This window comes from Apteryx mantelli, chromosome 35 (genome assembly GCF_036417845.1).
Source record: "Apteryx mantelli isolate bAptMan1 chromosome 35, bAptMan1.hap1, whole genome shotgun sequence".
Classification (NCBI taxonomy): Eukaryota; Metazoa; Chordata; class Aves; order Apterygiformes; family Apterygidae; genus Apteryx; species Apteryx mantelli.
Window position 1 is genome coordinate 252,277 of NC_090012.1, and position 14,288 is coordinate 266,564.

The following is a 14,288-nucleotide window of genomic DNA, read 5'->3' on the forward strand; positions in this document are numbered from 1 at the left end:
GACAGGGACCCCAGGGACCCCCCCAGGGGCACCCGGGTACCCAGCAGCCCCTCCAGTGACACTCGGGGGTCCCCAGGGACGTCCGAGGCACCCCTGTGACCCCTGGTGCCATCCGGTGTCACCCAGTGCCCCCCCGGGGCCCCCCAGTGACCCCAGTGTCACCAGTGACCCCCCCCAGTGCAACCCAGTGTCACCGGTGCCCCCCCCCCAGGCCCCGGTGCCCACGTGAACTCGCAGGAACTGCTCCGGCATGTGACAGGTTTCTTGGGGTACAACCGCAGGGTACAACCATGGGGTACGACCGCAACAGTGTGGGGCACAACCGCAGGGTACAACCGTGGGGTACAACCACAGCAGCGTGGGGTACAACCGCGGGCTACAACCGCAGGGCACGGGGTACAATTGTGTGGTACAACTGCAGGCCACAGGGTACAATTGTGGGTTGCCACCACGGGGTACAACCGCGGGAACGCTGTGTACAGCCGTGGGGTACAATCACGGGGATGCAGGGTACAACCGCAGGGATTGGGGGGGGGGTACAATCGTGGGTTACAACCGCAGGGTACAACCGTAGGGTACAGCCGCAAGGACGCAGGGTACAATCGCGGGGACGCAGGGTACAGCCGCAGGGACACCGGGGCCCCTCCCAGCCCCCTCCCCGGCACCCCAGGGTGCCAGAGACCCCCCCCAACCCCCCCCAAGGTGTTGGGGACCCCACCCCGACCCCCCAAGGACCCCAACAACCCCCCCACGCCCTGAGGGGTCTGGGACCCCCTGGACCCCCCCAGGCCCCTCCCAGCCCCCCCCCAAGCACCCTGAGGTGTCAGGACCCCCCCAGACCCCTTACCGGCACCCCGAGGTGCTGGGGACCCCCAGGACCCCCCCAAGTCCCCCAGACCCCCCCAAGCTGCTGGGGACCCCCAACCCCCCTAGACCCCCCTCAACCCCCCCCAGACCCCCCCCAGGACCCCCCCCAGCACCCCGCAGTCTCAGGGACCCCCCCACCCCCCAGGACCCCCCCAAGGTGCTGGGGACCCCCCAGCCCCCCCCCGGCCCCCTCAGCAGGGGGTGTCGGCGGGGGGGGGCGGGGAGCGGGGGGGCGCCGGGGGGGGGCGCCGGGGGGGGCCGGGGCGGCAGCTCTGCCATCTGCGCCGCACCTCGGCCTGCACCTGCGGGGGCACCGGCCCGCTGCTCGCCACACGCGTGACACGCGCGTGACACGCGACATGTGACATGGCACCCGCTGCACCCGCTGCACCCGCTGCATGCACCCACCTGCTGCACGCACCGCCATGCTACACGCTCCAGCACGCTACACGCTACATGCTCCAACACGCTGCATGGCACCCGCTGCATGCTACATGCACCAACATGCTGCATGCTACATGCACCAACATGCTACACGCTACATGCACCAACATGCTACACACTACATGCACCAACATGCTACACGCTACATGCACCAGCATGCTACATGCTACATGCACCAGCATGCTACATGCACCAACGTGCTGCATGCTACATGCACCAACATGTTACACGCTACATGCACCAGCATGCTACATGCTACATGCACCAATGTGCTACATGCTACATGCTCCAACATGCTGCACGCTACATGCTACATGCACCTACATGCTACATGCTACACGCTCCGACACGCTGCACGGCACCCACTGCATGCTCCCCCGCGCTGCACGCTGCACGGCACGCGCTATGCGGTGCAGCACACGCTACACGCACCAACACACTACACGCTACGGGCACTGCTGTGCTGCAGGCACCGCCGTGCCGCGCGCTGCATGCACTGCCGCGCTGCACGGCGCAGGTGACACGCGCTGACACGCCACACGCCACATGCCCTGACAGGACACGCCAGCACCACACGCTGTGACGTTGCACGGCCCAACACGGCACCACGGCTGCTGCAACACGGCATGACATGGCGTGACACAGCCTGACACGGCCCAACATGCCCTGACATGTCCCGACACGTCCCGACATGTCCCGACACGTCCCGACACGGCCCCCACCTCCTTGTTGATGAAGCAGTAGAGGATGCTCACGATGAGACCCTGGGGGCAGAGGGGACACGTCGCACGGGGACGTTTGCACGGGGACCCCTTGCAAACCCACACTCACCCCCCACACACACCCTGTGCACACGGACGCTCACGTGTGCACCCGCTCAGCCGTGCACGCACACGGCCGCACATGCGTGTGCACACGCTGGGACACACATGCACCTGGCCACACACATGTGCACACGCTGGGACACACATGCACCCGCTCAGCCGTGCACGCACACGGCCGCACATGTGTGTGCACACGCTGGGACACACGCACATGGCCGCACACGCATGTGCACATGCTGGGACACACATGCACCTGCTCAGCCATGCACGCACCTGGCTGCACACGCGTGTGCACACGCTGGGACATGCACACACATGGCCACACACACGTGTGCACATGCTGGGACACATGCAAACGGCTGCACATGCGTGTGCACACGCTGGGACATGCACGCACACGTGTGTGCACACAGTGGGACACACATGCACACGCGTGTGCACACGGTGGGACACGTGCGCCCGTGCGTGCACACGCTCAGACACATCTGCCCGTGCGTGTGCAAGGGCTCGGAGGGGCGCGCAGCGGCGCGTGTCCCCCCGCAGCCGCGTGTCCCCGCGTGTCCCCATGCACGCGGGTGGCACCTGGCAGGAGGAGAGCAGCAGCTGGAGCAGCAGGCGGCCGTGGCGCAGGGGACCCCGCGCCGGCTCCTCGGCCACCAGGGCGAAGGCCACCTCGTGGATGCCCAGCAGCGGCACCAGCGTCAGCGTGGAGCGCGCCAGCCTGCCGCCGCCGCCACCGCGGGGACACCGCCACCGCGGGGACACCGCCACGGGGACACCACGGGGACGGGGACACCACAGGGACACCACAGGGACGGGGACACCACGGGGACGGGGACACCACGGGGACACCACAGGGACGGGGACACCATGGGCATGGGGACACCACGGGGACGGGGACACCACGGGGACATCACAGGGACGTGATAGGGATGGGGATGGGGACACCACAGGGACAGGGACACCACAGGGACAGGGACACCATGGAGACAGGGACACCACAGGGACATCATGGGGACACAATAGGGATGGGGATGGGGACACCACAAGGATGGGGACACCACAGGGACAGGGACACCACGGGGATGGGGACAGCACGGGGACATCATGGGGACAGGGACACAATAGGGATGGAGACAGGGACACCACGGCCACAGGGATGGGGACACCATGGGGACAGGAATGAGGACACAACAGGGACCAAGACAGGGACAGAGATGGGGACAGGGATCAGGACCAGGACAGGGACACGATGGGAACGGGGACAGGACAGGGACAAGGTTGGGGACCAGGATGGGCAGCATGCAGGGACAAGGGGACGGGGATGGGGACAGGGACAGGACGTGCTGCTGCTGCCTGCCCATGTCCCCGCAGCCCCCATCCCCGCTGTGTCCCCGGGTCCCCTCATCCCCATGTCCCTGTGCCCCCTTGTCCCCATGTCCCCTGTCCCGTGTGTCCCCTGTCCCATGTGTCCCCTGCCCCACACCCTGTGTCCCACATCCCATGTCCCCTGTCCTGTGTGTCCCTGTGTCCCTCCATCCCTGTCCGTGTCCTGTCCCCTGTCCCCCATGTCCCCTGCCCTGTGTCCCACATCCCCGTCCCCTGTGTCCCCCACCGTGTCCCTGTGTCCCCCTATGTTCCCTGTGTCCCCACCGTGTCCCCCATCCCTGCGTCCTGGCTGTGTCCCCTCCATCCCCACTGTGTCCCCACCAAGTCCCACGTCCCTGTATCCCCCCTGTCCCTGTGTCCCCCGTTGTGTCCCCCATGTCCCCACCATGTCCCCGCTATGTCCCCTCCCTGTCCCATGTCCCTGTATCCCCCCGTCTCTGTGTCCCCCGTTGTGTCCCCCATGTCCCCACCATGTCCCCCATCCCTGTGTCCTGGCTGTGTCCCCTCCATCCCCACCATGTCCCGTGTCCCTGTATCCCCCCGTCCCTGTGTTCCGCATCGTGTCCCCCGTCCCCACCGTGTCCCATGTCCCTGTGTCCCCCCCATAGTGTCCCCGCCATGTCCCCGTGTCCCCCCCCACCGGAGCCGGTAGTCGGAGCAGCGGAGCTGCTGCGCCCGCAGCTTGGCCACCAGGATGCGGAGGATGCGCACGAAGAGCACGAAGTTCACCTGGGGGGTCACCTGTCACCCCCTGTCACCGCGTCCCCATCACCCCTGTCACCGCGGCCCCGGCACCCCCCCGCCCCGGCGCCCCGCGGTGGCCCCGATGTCCCCAAGGGCCCCGCGATGGCCAACCCCCCCCCCGTGCGTCCCTGCGGCATCCCCAACGTCCCTAACGTCCCCACGGTGTCCCCAACATCCCTGCGACGTCCCCAACGTCCCTGCAGTGTCCCCAACAGCCCCGCAGCAGCCCCCTGCCGCACGTCCCCGTGGTGTCCCCGACGGCCCCGCGACATCCCCAATGTCCCCAACGTCCCTGTGACATCCCCGAGGGCCCCGCGGCAGCCCCGACATCCCCATGGTGTCCCCAAAGTCCCCAACATCCCCATGGTGTCCCCAAAGTGCCCGTGGTGTCCCCAACGTCCCCGCAGCACCCCCAATGGCCCCGCGACATCCCCACGACATCCCCATAACGTCCTCAAAGTCCCCGCGATGGCCCCAAAGTCCCCAACATCCCCGCAGTGTCCCCACCATCCCCAATGTCCCCACGGCGTCCCCAACATCCCCATGATGTCCCCAACCTCCCAACGTCCCCATGACGTTCCCAATGTCCCCACGGTGTCCCCAAAGTCCCCAACATCCCCGCAGCATCCCCAACGTCCCCATGATGTCCCCAACATCCCCACAACATTCCCAACATCCCCATGGCATCCCCAACATCCCCATGATGTCCCCAACGTCCCCACGATGTTCCCAACGTCCCCATGGTGTCCCCAAAGTCCCCAAAATCCCCGCAGCATCCCCAACGTCCCCATGATGTCCCCAACATCCCAATGTCCCCATGACATTCCCAACATCCCCACAGTGTCCCCAACATCCCAATGTCCCCACGATGTTCCCAATGTCCCCACGGTGTCCCCAAAGTCCCCAACATCCCCGCAGCATCCCCAATGTCCCCATGATGTCCCCAACATCCCAACGACGTTCCCAACATCCCCACGGTGTCCCCAAAGTCCCCAACATCCCCGTGATGTCCCCAACATCCCCATGGCGTCCCCAAAGTCCCCATGGCGTCCCCCGCGCCCCCAACGTCCCCAGCACCCCTGCGATGTCCCCAGCGTCCCCAGCGTCCCCACGATGTCCCCGCGAGGTCCCCGCACGCACGGCCACGGCGAGCAGGATGGGGCAGCGGATGATCCACCAGAAGGGCGCCCGGTCCGTGCGCTCCCAGCACCTGCGGGGGGGGGGGACGTCAGCGGGGGGGACACGGGGGGACACCGGGACACACACGGGGGGGTGGTGGGGACGGGGGACACGGGGCGATGTGAGGGGACATGGGGGGCACACAGGGGCCAGGGACGCAGAAGGGACGTGGGGACACAGGGACAAGAGCCCCGGGGGACCCGGGGGGGGGGACAGGAGGACATGGGGGGACTCAGGGGGATGGGGGACATGTGGGGACACAGGGATGCAGAGGGGACACACGGGACAGGGGATATGGGACAGAAGAGGACATGGGGGACACAGGGACGGGGGACATGGGGGGGACACGAGGAGACATGAGGGGACACAGGGATGCAGAGGGGACACAGGGGATGGGGACACGGGGGGACACAGGAGGACATGGGGGGACAGGGATGCAGAGGGGACATGGAGGACAGAAGGACATGGGGACACAGGGACAGGGGACATGGGGGACACAGGAGGACATGGGGGGATGTGGATGCAGAGGGGACATGGGGGGACACAAGGGGACATGGAGGGACGGTGATGCAGAGGGGACACAGGGACACAGGAGACACGAGGGGACGTGGAGGGACAGGGACGCAGAGGGGACATGGGGACACGAGGGGACATGGAGGGACAGGGATGCAGAGGGGACATGGGGACATGGGAGACACGAGGGGACATGGAGGGACGGGGACGCAGAGGGGACACGGGGACACGAGGGGATGTGGAGGGATGGGGACACAGAGGGGACACAAGGGATGGGGACACGGGGGGGACAGGGAACGTGGGGGGGGGGAACACGAGGACGCAGCAGGGCTAGGGGGACACGGGTGCAAACGGGGCGCCACGGGGTGACACGGGACAACCCACGGCGCCACGGGGTGACACAGGACAACACGGGGTGACGCCGGGTGACACTCACCGCTCGTTCTCGTAGAGGTAGCGCACGACGGCCCAGGGCGCCACGAAGAGCAGGGGGGCCCCTGGGGGGGGGGGGACAGGGGGACACACGGGGACAGGGGGTGAGGGCGGCGTCCCCGCGCGCGGCGGTGGCGCGGTGGCACGGTGACGGTGGCACGGTGACGATGGCTCACCCCAGCCCAGCAGCAGGTAGGCGGGCAGGCAGCGGCGGCCCGGGGCGCCCATGCGGGCCAGCAGCGCGTGCAGGTGCAGCCCCTCCACCAGCAGCCACGAGTAGTTGGCGCCCACGCAGTACTGCGCCAGCGCCTGCGCCACGCGGCACCCCGCCGCCCCCTGCGCACCCATTGCACCCACCACCCATTGCACGTGCAACCCATTGCACCCGCCGCCCGTTGCACCCATTGCACGTGCAACCCGTTGCACCCACCGCCCATTGCACCCGTGACCCATTGCACCCGCCACCCGTTGCACCCATTGCACGTGCAACCCATTGCACCCATCGCCCATTGAACCCATTGCATCCACCACCCGTTGCACCTGCCACCCGTTGCACCCATTGCACATGCAACCCATTGCACCCATCACCCATTGAACCCATTGCACCCGCGACCCGTTGCACCTGCAACCCATTGCACCCATTGCATGTGCAACCCATTGCACCCGCCACCCATTGCACCCATTGCATCCACCACCCATTGCACCCGCCGCCCGTTGCACCCACTGCGCACACAACCCATTGCACCCGCCGCCCATTGCACCCATTGCATGTGCAACCCATTGCACCCACTGCCCCTTGCATCCACCGCACCCATTGCACGCGCCACCCCTTGCACCCACCGCCCCTTGCACCCATTGCACCCACTACCCATAGCATCCACCACCCATTGCACCCACCACCCGTTGCACCCATTGCACCCAATGCCCATTGCACCCACCGCCCCTTGCCCCCTTTGCACCCACCGCCCCTTGCACCCATTGCACCCCTTTCCCCTTGCACCCGCCGCCGCCGCCGGCTCCCAGGCAGCGCTGGGGCTGGGCCGGCGGCTGCTACCTGCTCGCCCAGGAGGCGGAAGAAGTCGCGGGGCGCCGGGGGGGGCGGCGGGCGCCGGGGGCAGGTGACGCCGCAGCAGCGCGTCCCGCGCCAGGATGGCGCCCGCCCGCAGCACGAACGACGCGAACAGGTTGGCGTGGATGTAGTTGCGGGTGCAGCGCAGGCGCCTGCGGGCGCACGGGGCCGGGCAGCACCGCGGGCCCCGGCGTCCGGGCGCCCCCCCCGCCCCGCCGGGCGCTACCTGAAGAGCAGCAGCAGCAGCAGGGCCACCAGCAGGGCCACCAGCGACAGCGAGTAGCCCACGGTGTAGACGAGGCGGAACTGCTCCAGCAGCCAGGCCTGCCGCTGCGGGGACGCGGCGACGCGCCGGCTCAGCCCCGGTACCGCGCCGCACGAGGCAGCACCGCGGGGTGCCGTGCAGCGCCGTGCGGCGCGATGCGGCACCGTGCAATGTGGCGCAACGCGATGCAGCACCGTGCAACGCAGCGCGGCACCCTGCAGCATCGCGGGGCACCGTGCAGCACCGCATGGAGTGATGCAGCACTGTGCAATGTGGTGCAGCACGATGCAGCACCGTGCAACGCGATGTAGCACTGTGCAACGCGGCGTGGCACCGTGCAATGCGGCGCGGCACCGTGCAGCACCGTGCAACGCAATGCAGCACTGTGCAATGCAGCGCGGCACTGCACGGCATGATGCAGCACCAGGCAACATGGCATGGCACTGCACAGCATGATGCAGCACAGTTCAACGTGGCACAGTGCTGCATGGCATGATGCAGCACTGTGCAAGGTGGCACGGCACAATGCACAGCATGATGCAGCACCGTGCAACGCTGCACGGCATGATGCAGCACCGTGGGGCACCGTGCAGCACGACGTGGCACTGCACAGCATGATGCAGCGCTGTGCCACCCGGTGCAGCAGGATGCGGCACCACACGGCACATCACAGCGCGCCGCAATGCAGCCCAGCACGGCGCAGCACATGTCACCGCGTGGGGCAATGCAGCACGGCACGTGTCACCGCGTGGCGCGGTGCAGCAAGGGCCATCGCAGTGTGGCGTGTGTCGGCGTGCTCTGCTGCAGCACGGCGGGGGCCGCGGCACCCTGCGGCGAGGCGCGGCGTGACCCACGTCGCAGCGGCGCGGCGCCCGCCGGCCTCACCTGCAGCGGCTGCTCCTGCTCCAGGTCCTCGCACTGCGAATGGTCCCGCCAGGGCAGCCCCGACTCGTCCGTCACCCACTGCGCGTCGGCGCCGCAGCGCCGGGCCACCACGCCGCCCTGCACTGGCGCCATGGCCCCGCCGCCGTCAGCCCCGCGCTGCCCCCGCAAACCGCGACACGCACCCGGGCTCCGTGCGCCCGGTGTGTGCCACGCACCCGGCACCCTGTAACATGCACCCGGCATGCACGGTGCACCCAGCACCCCCCAAAACGCACCTGTGCACGGTGCACCCAGCATGCACGGCTGTGCATGATGCACCCAGCACCCCACAACGTGCTCCCGTGCACGGTGCACCCTGCAACACACGCCCATGCACGGCACACCCGGCATGCGCAGCTGTGCACCCTGCACCCATGCACGGTGCACGCGGTGTGCACAATGCAACTGGCACCCTGCGACGTGCACCCATGCACGGTGCACCCTGCAACACACGCCCATGCACGGTGCACCCGGCACGCACAGTCGTGCACCCTGCACCCGTGCACGGTGCACCCGGTGTGCACGATGCATCCGGCACCCTGCAACGTGCACCCGTGCACGGTGCACCCTGCAACACACACCCATGCGTGGCACACCCGGCATGCACAGCCGTGCACCCTGCACCCGTGCATGGTGCACCCGGCATGCATGATGCACCCGGCACCCTGCAACGTGCACCCGTGCACAACGCACCCTGCAACCCGCACCCGGTGCACCCAGCACGCGTGTCCGCACCCGTTGCCCCCCCCCCGCCCCCGTTACCTCGGTGGTGCCAGGGCAGGTACCAGGGGCAGGGTGCCGTGGCGGTGCTGTTGGGCGCCGCGTCGCCCCAGCACACGTACATGTCGAAGCTGCGGTTGCAGACGGGGCCTGGCAGGGGTGGTGGCAGCGGGGGGGGGGGGTCAGGGCCCGCGCGGGCGCCCGTCCCTGTCCCCGTCCCCCCCCCCCATGGCGGCAGGCTCACCGGGCGCCGGCGGGTCGTGCCGCAGCCGCAGCTCGCAGGCGTGCCGGTACTCGCGCCAGGCCACCAGCGTGTCCTCGGCCGAGCGCCTCGCCCTGCAAAGCACCCGCCGCCCTGCACCCTGCGACCGGCACCCAGCGCCCTGCCTTGCACCCGCGACCCGGCACCCTGCCCTGCACCCAGGACTGGGAACCAGCACCCTGCCGTGCACCCAGGATCAGCACCGGGAGCTGGCACCCGCCGGGCACCGGGGTGCATCGGGCACTGGGAACGGGGGTGCCGGCACCCACCGTGCACCCGGCACCAGCACCCGCTGTGCACCGGGCACTGGAACGGGGCACCAGCACCCGCCATGCACCCGGCACCAGCACCCACTGTGCACCCAGGACCAGCACCCGCCATGCACTGGGGTGCACTGGGAATGGGGCACCAGCACCCACTGTGCACCCAGGACCGGCACCCGCCATGCACTGGGGTGCACTGGGAATGGGGCTGCAGCACCCACCGTGCACCCAGGACCAGCACCCGCCGTCCCGGGTGCCCCGGGTAGCAGTGGAGCTGGGGAGGGGGGTGAGGGGGGGGCCCAGTGTGTGCGTCGGGGGGGGGTCCCAAGGGGTCCGGGGGGGGAGGTCTGGGGGCTCGTGGGGGGGTCCCGGTTTGGAGAAGGGGGTCCTGGGGATGGTCCCGGTTGGGGGGGGTTAGTTAGAGGGGGGGGTCCCGGTTTGGGGGGGGTCCCGGGGGAGTCCTGGGGGGATTCCGAGGGGGGGTCCCGGTTGGGGGGGAGGTTTCAGAAGGGGGTCCCGGATGGGGGGGGCGTTTCGGGGGGGGAGGTCCCGGTTGGGGGGGGGTTCGGGGGGGGGTCTCACCTCGGCCCCCCGCAGCGCTCGGACCAGCAGCACAGCGGCGGCGGCGGCGGCGGCTCCGCGGCGACCCATGACGGCGGCGGCGGCGGCGGCGGCGGCGGCTGCTCGGGGCAAAGCGGCAGCGCCCGTCGGGACCCGGCACCGGGCACCGGCAGCGCCCGCGGGACCCCGGTACCGGCAGCAGCCCCGGTCCGACGGGGCGGCCCCGCCGCCGCCGCCTCCCGCCGCCTCCCGCCGCCGCCGCCGCTTTGACGCGCTCGTTGCCGGGACACCGGGGCCGCCCCGGGGAGGCGCCCGGACGCCTGGGCCCCTGCGGGACCGGGGGGCGGAGGGGGGGGGGGAGGAACCGGGTCTCACCCCCCCCCTCCCCAAGCGGCCGCGGCGCGGGGGGGGGGGGGGGGAGGAGAAAACGGCGCAGACCGGGACGCCCCGTCGGGTCGGTGCCGGTGCCGGTGCAGCCCCCCCCCCCCCCTTCCCGGTACGGACCCCCCTTCCCGGTTAAGGACCCCCCCGCCGGTATAGACCCCCCCCCCCTGCCGCCCGGTACGGACCCCCGGTACCGCCGTCGGGGCTCCCCCCGCGGCTCCCCCAACCTCCTCCGGTGCCCCCCGGTCCCTTCCCGTCCCTCTCCCGGTGCCCCCCGGTTCCCCCGATCCTCCCCGTCCCTCTCCCCGGTTCCCCCCCGTCCTTCTCCCGGTCCCCCCCCCCCCCCCCCGGCGGTACCGGCTCCGCTCGGCTCTGGCTCCGCGGGCACCGGCACCGGCTCTGGCGGCGGCGCCACCCCCAGGGCGGGGCACCGGGAAGGGGGGCACCGGGAAGGGGGAGGGCAGCACCGGGAAGGGGGCCGCAGCACCGTCCCGGCTCCCCGACGCCTCCCGGGGGCACCGGGGGCATCGCGTCCATAGGGGAGACGGCGTTGCGGGAGCCACGTCGTCGGGTGCTTCGTTAGCGGACATTAAGCATTGGGTGCATCGTTAGCGGAGCCGCATCGTTAGGTGCATTGCTGGGTGCATCGTTAGCAGACATTGATCGTTGGGTGCATCGTTGGGTGCATCGTTAGCGGACATTAATCGTTGGGTGCATCGTTGGGTGCATCATTAGTGGAGATTCATCATTGGGTGCATCGTTGGGTGCATCGTTAGCAGACATTGATCATTGGGTGCATCGTTGGGTGCATCGTTAGCGGAGGCGCATCGTTAGCTGCATTGCTGGGTGCATCGATAGCTGAGATGCATCGTTAGTGGACATTCATCACTGGGTGCATCGTTAGTGGAGATTCATCATTGGGTTCGTCACCGAGTGCCTCGTCAGCGGAGGTTCATCGTTAGGGAGGTTCATCATCGGGCGCATCTTGGATGCATCGTTGGGGCGGTTCATCGTTGGGAGCGGTTCATCGTTAGCGGAGGCTCATCGCTGGACGCGCCACTGGGTGCCTCGTTAGGGGAGGCGCATCGGTGGTGGAGGTGCATCATTGGGTGCATCGTTGGATGCATCGTTAGTGGAGGTGCATCATCGCGTGCATCATTAGGGGAGGTCCATCGTCAGTGGAGGTGCATCATTGGGTCCCTCGTTAGTGGAGGTCCATCATTAGAGAGGTCCATTGTTAGGGAGGTTCATCATTGGGTCCATCCTTAGTGGAGGTCCATCGTTAGTGGAGGTCCATCGTTAGTGGAGGTCCATCATTAGGTGCATCGTTAGTGGAGGTCCATCATTAGGGAGGTCCATCGTTAGTGCAGGTTCATGACTGGGTGCATCATTGGGTGCATCGTTAGTGGAGGTCCATCGTTAGTGGAGGTTCATGCTTGAGTGCATCATTGGGTGCATCATTGGGTCCATCCTTAGTGGAGGTCCATCGTTAGGGAGGTCCATCGTTAGTGGAGGTCCACCATTGGGTGCATCATTAGGGAGATCCATCGTTAGTGGAGGTCCATCGTTAGGGAGATCCATCATTAGTGGAGGTCCATCATTGGGTGCATCATTAGTGGAGGTCCATCGTTAGGGAGGTCCATCATTGGGTCCATCCTTAGTGGAGGTCCATCGTTAGGGAGGTCCATCATTAGGGAAGTTCATAATTGGGTCCATCATTGGGTGCATCGTTAGTGGAGGTCCATCATTGGGTGCATCGTTAGGGAGATCCATCGTTAGTGGAGGTCCATCGTTAGGGAGATCCATCATTAGTGGAGGTCCATCATTGGGTGCATCATTAGGGAGGTCCATCGTTAGGGAGGTTCATGATTGGGGCCATCATTGGGTGCATCGTTAGTGGAGGTCCATCGTTAGTGGAGGTCCATCGTTAGTGGAGGTCCATCACCGGGTCCATCGCTGTGGGGGCAGAGCCGTGGGCACGGGGTGGGACTGGGCGCTCCGGGGGTGGGGGCAGCACCCGTGGGGGGGTGGGGAGATGCGACACCCTCCCCCCCCCCGTGGGGCCCCCCCGGCTCCCTGTGCCGTGGGGCACCCCGTGGGGCACCCCGTGCTCCTCGTGCCCCCCTCCCCCCCCCGTGGGGCACCCCACACCCCCGTGGGGCACCCTGCTCCCGTGGTCCCCCCCCCACTCCGCCACGCACAGCCCCACGGCGGCAGCGCAGTGCCTCCACCCCGGCCCGGACGCCTGGGCCCCCCCGCTGCTGCCGGGGGGGGGGGGAGAGGAGGGGAGCAGAGGGGGGAGGGGGCGGGATGCAGGGATGGGTGCTGGGATGGGTGCAGGGTGCAGGGATGGGTGCTGGGACCAGGATGGGTGCAGGGATGGGTGCAGGGTGCAGGAACGGTTGCAGGGACCAGGATGGGTGCAGGGACGGGTGCAGGATGCAGGGACGGGTGCAGGATGCAGGGATGGGTGCAGGGATGGGTGCTGGATGCAGGAACGGGTCCAGGGACCAGGATGGGTGCAGGGATGGGTGCAGGATGCAGGGATGGGTGCCGGATGCAGGGATGGGTGCAGGGATGGGTGCTGGGTGCAGGAACGGGTCCAGGGACCAGGATGGGTGCAGGATGGGTGCACGGACCAGAACAGATGCAGGGATGGGTGCAGGGACCAGGATGGGTGCAGGGATGGGTGCAGGATGCAGGGATGGGTGGAGGAACCAGGAGAGGTGCAGGGGATGGGTGCAGGGGTGGGTGCAGGATGCAGGGATGGGTGCAGGATGCAGGGATGCGTGGAGGAACCAGGCACTGGGCTGGGTGCTGGGTGCAGAAAGGGGGGGGCAGCAACGGGGTGCAGGATGGGGGTGCAGGAAGGGGGTGCAGGGAGGGGTGCTGGGTGCTGGGTGCAGGGACGGGTGCCAGGCGGCGGGGGGGATGGTGCGGGGGGGGGGGGGCGGCAGCGGCAGCGGCAGCGCGCGGGGGCGAGCGAGCGCCGAGCCCCGCGAGGGCGACGGCACGACGCGGCGCCACGCGCACCCGGCTCCGCACGGCGCCACACGCACGTGGCCTGACACGGGGTGCCACGCGCCCGGCTCGGCACGCGCAGCGGCTCCCGCGGCCCCGCGCTGCCCCTCCCGCTCGCGCAGCGGCTCCCCACAGCTCCCCACGGCCCCGCACTGCCCTCCCGCTCGCGCAGCGGCTCCCCACAGCCCCGCGCTGCCCTCCCGCTCGCGCAGCGGCTCCCCACAGCCCCGCGCTGCCCTCCTGCTCGCGCAACGGCTCCCCACAGCCCCCCACAGACCTGCACTACCCTCCTGCTCGCGCACAGGTCCCTGCAGCCCTGCACTGCCCTCTTGCTCGTGCAACGGCTCCCCGCAGCTCCCCACAGCCCCGCATTGCCCTCCCGCTCGCGCAACGGCTCCCCACAGCTCCCCACAGCCCTGCGCTGCCC

General features: G+C 68.7%; 2 protein-coding genes across 2 annotated transcripts in view; both read right to left on the reverse strand.

Moving 5' to 3' along the window:
• The window catches only part of PAF1 (PAF1 homolog, Paf1/RNA polymerase II complex component), a 104,912-nt gene that overhangs the window by 60,422 nt on the left and 30,202 nt on the right, over positions 1-14,288 (reverse strand).
• On the reverse strand, positions 1,059-11,851 carry GIPR (gastric inhibitory polypeptide receptor). The gene is made up of 13 exons (XM_067314396.1): positions 11,771-11,851; positions 9,615-9,732; positions 9,413-9,520; positions 8,612-8,733; positions 7,688-7,791; positions 7,503-7,613; positions 6,569-6,756; positions 6,397-6,457; positions 5,409-5,478; positions 4,165-4,253; positions 2,718-2,856; positions 2,034-2,075; positions 1,059-1,169 (listed from the first exon to the last, which is right to left on the reverse strand). The coding sequence occupies exons 1-13, from the start codon at positions 11,849-11,851 to the stop codon at positions 1,059-1,061; spliced, it is 1,344 nt and encodes a 447-aa protein (XP_067170497.1).

Excerpts from the sequence above, each read along its gene's own strand:
- GIPR (XM_067314396.1), bottom strand. The coding sequence starts at position 11,851 with ATGAACCGCCCCAACGATGCATCCAAGATGCGCCCGATGATGAACCTC. Across the intron at positions 9,521-9,614 it reads GCACGACCCGCCGGCGCCCG|GCCCCGTCTGCAACCGCAGC; the intron begins GTGAGCCTGCCG and ends CACCCCTGCCAG. Across the intron at positions 5,479-6,396 it reads TACCTCTACGAGAACGAGCG|GTGCTGGGAGCGCACGGACC; the intron begins GTGAGTGTCACC and ends CCCCCCCCGCAG.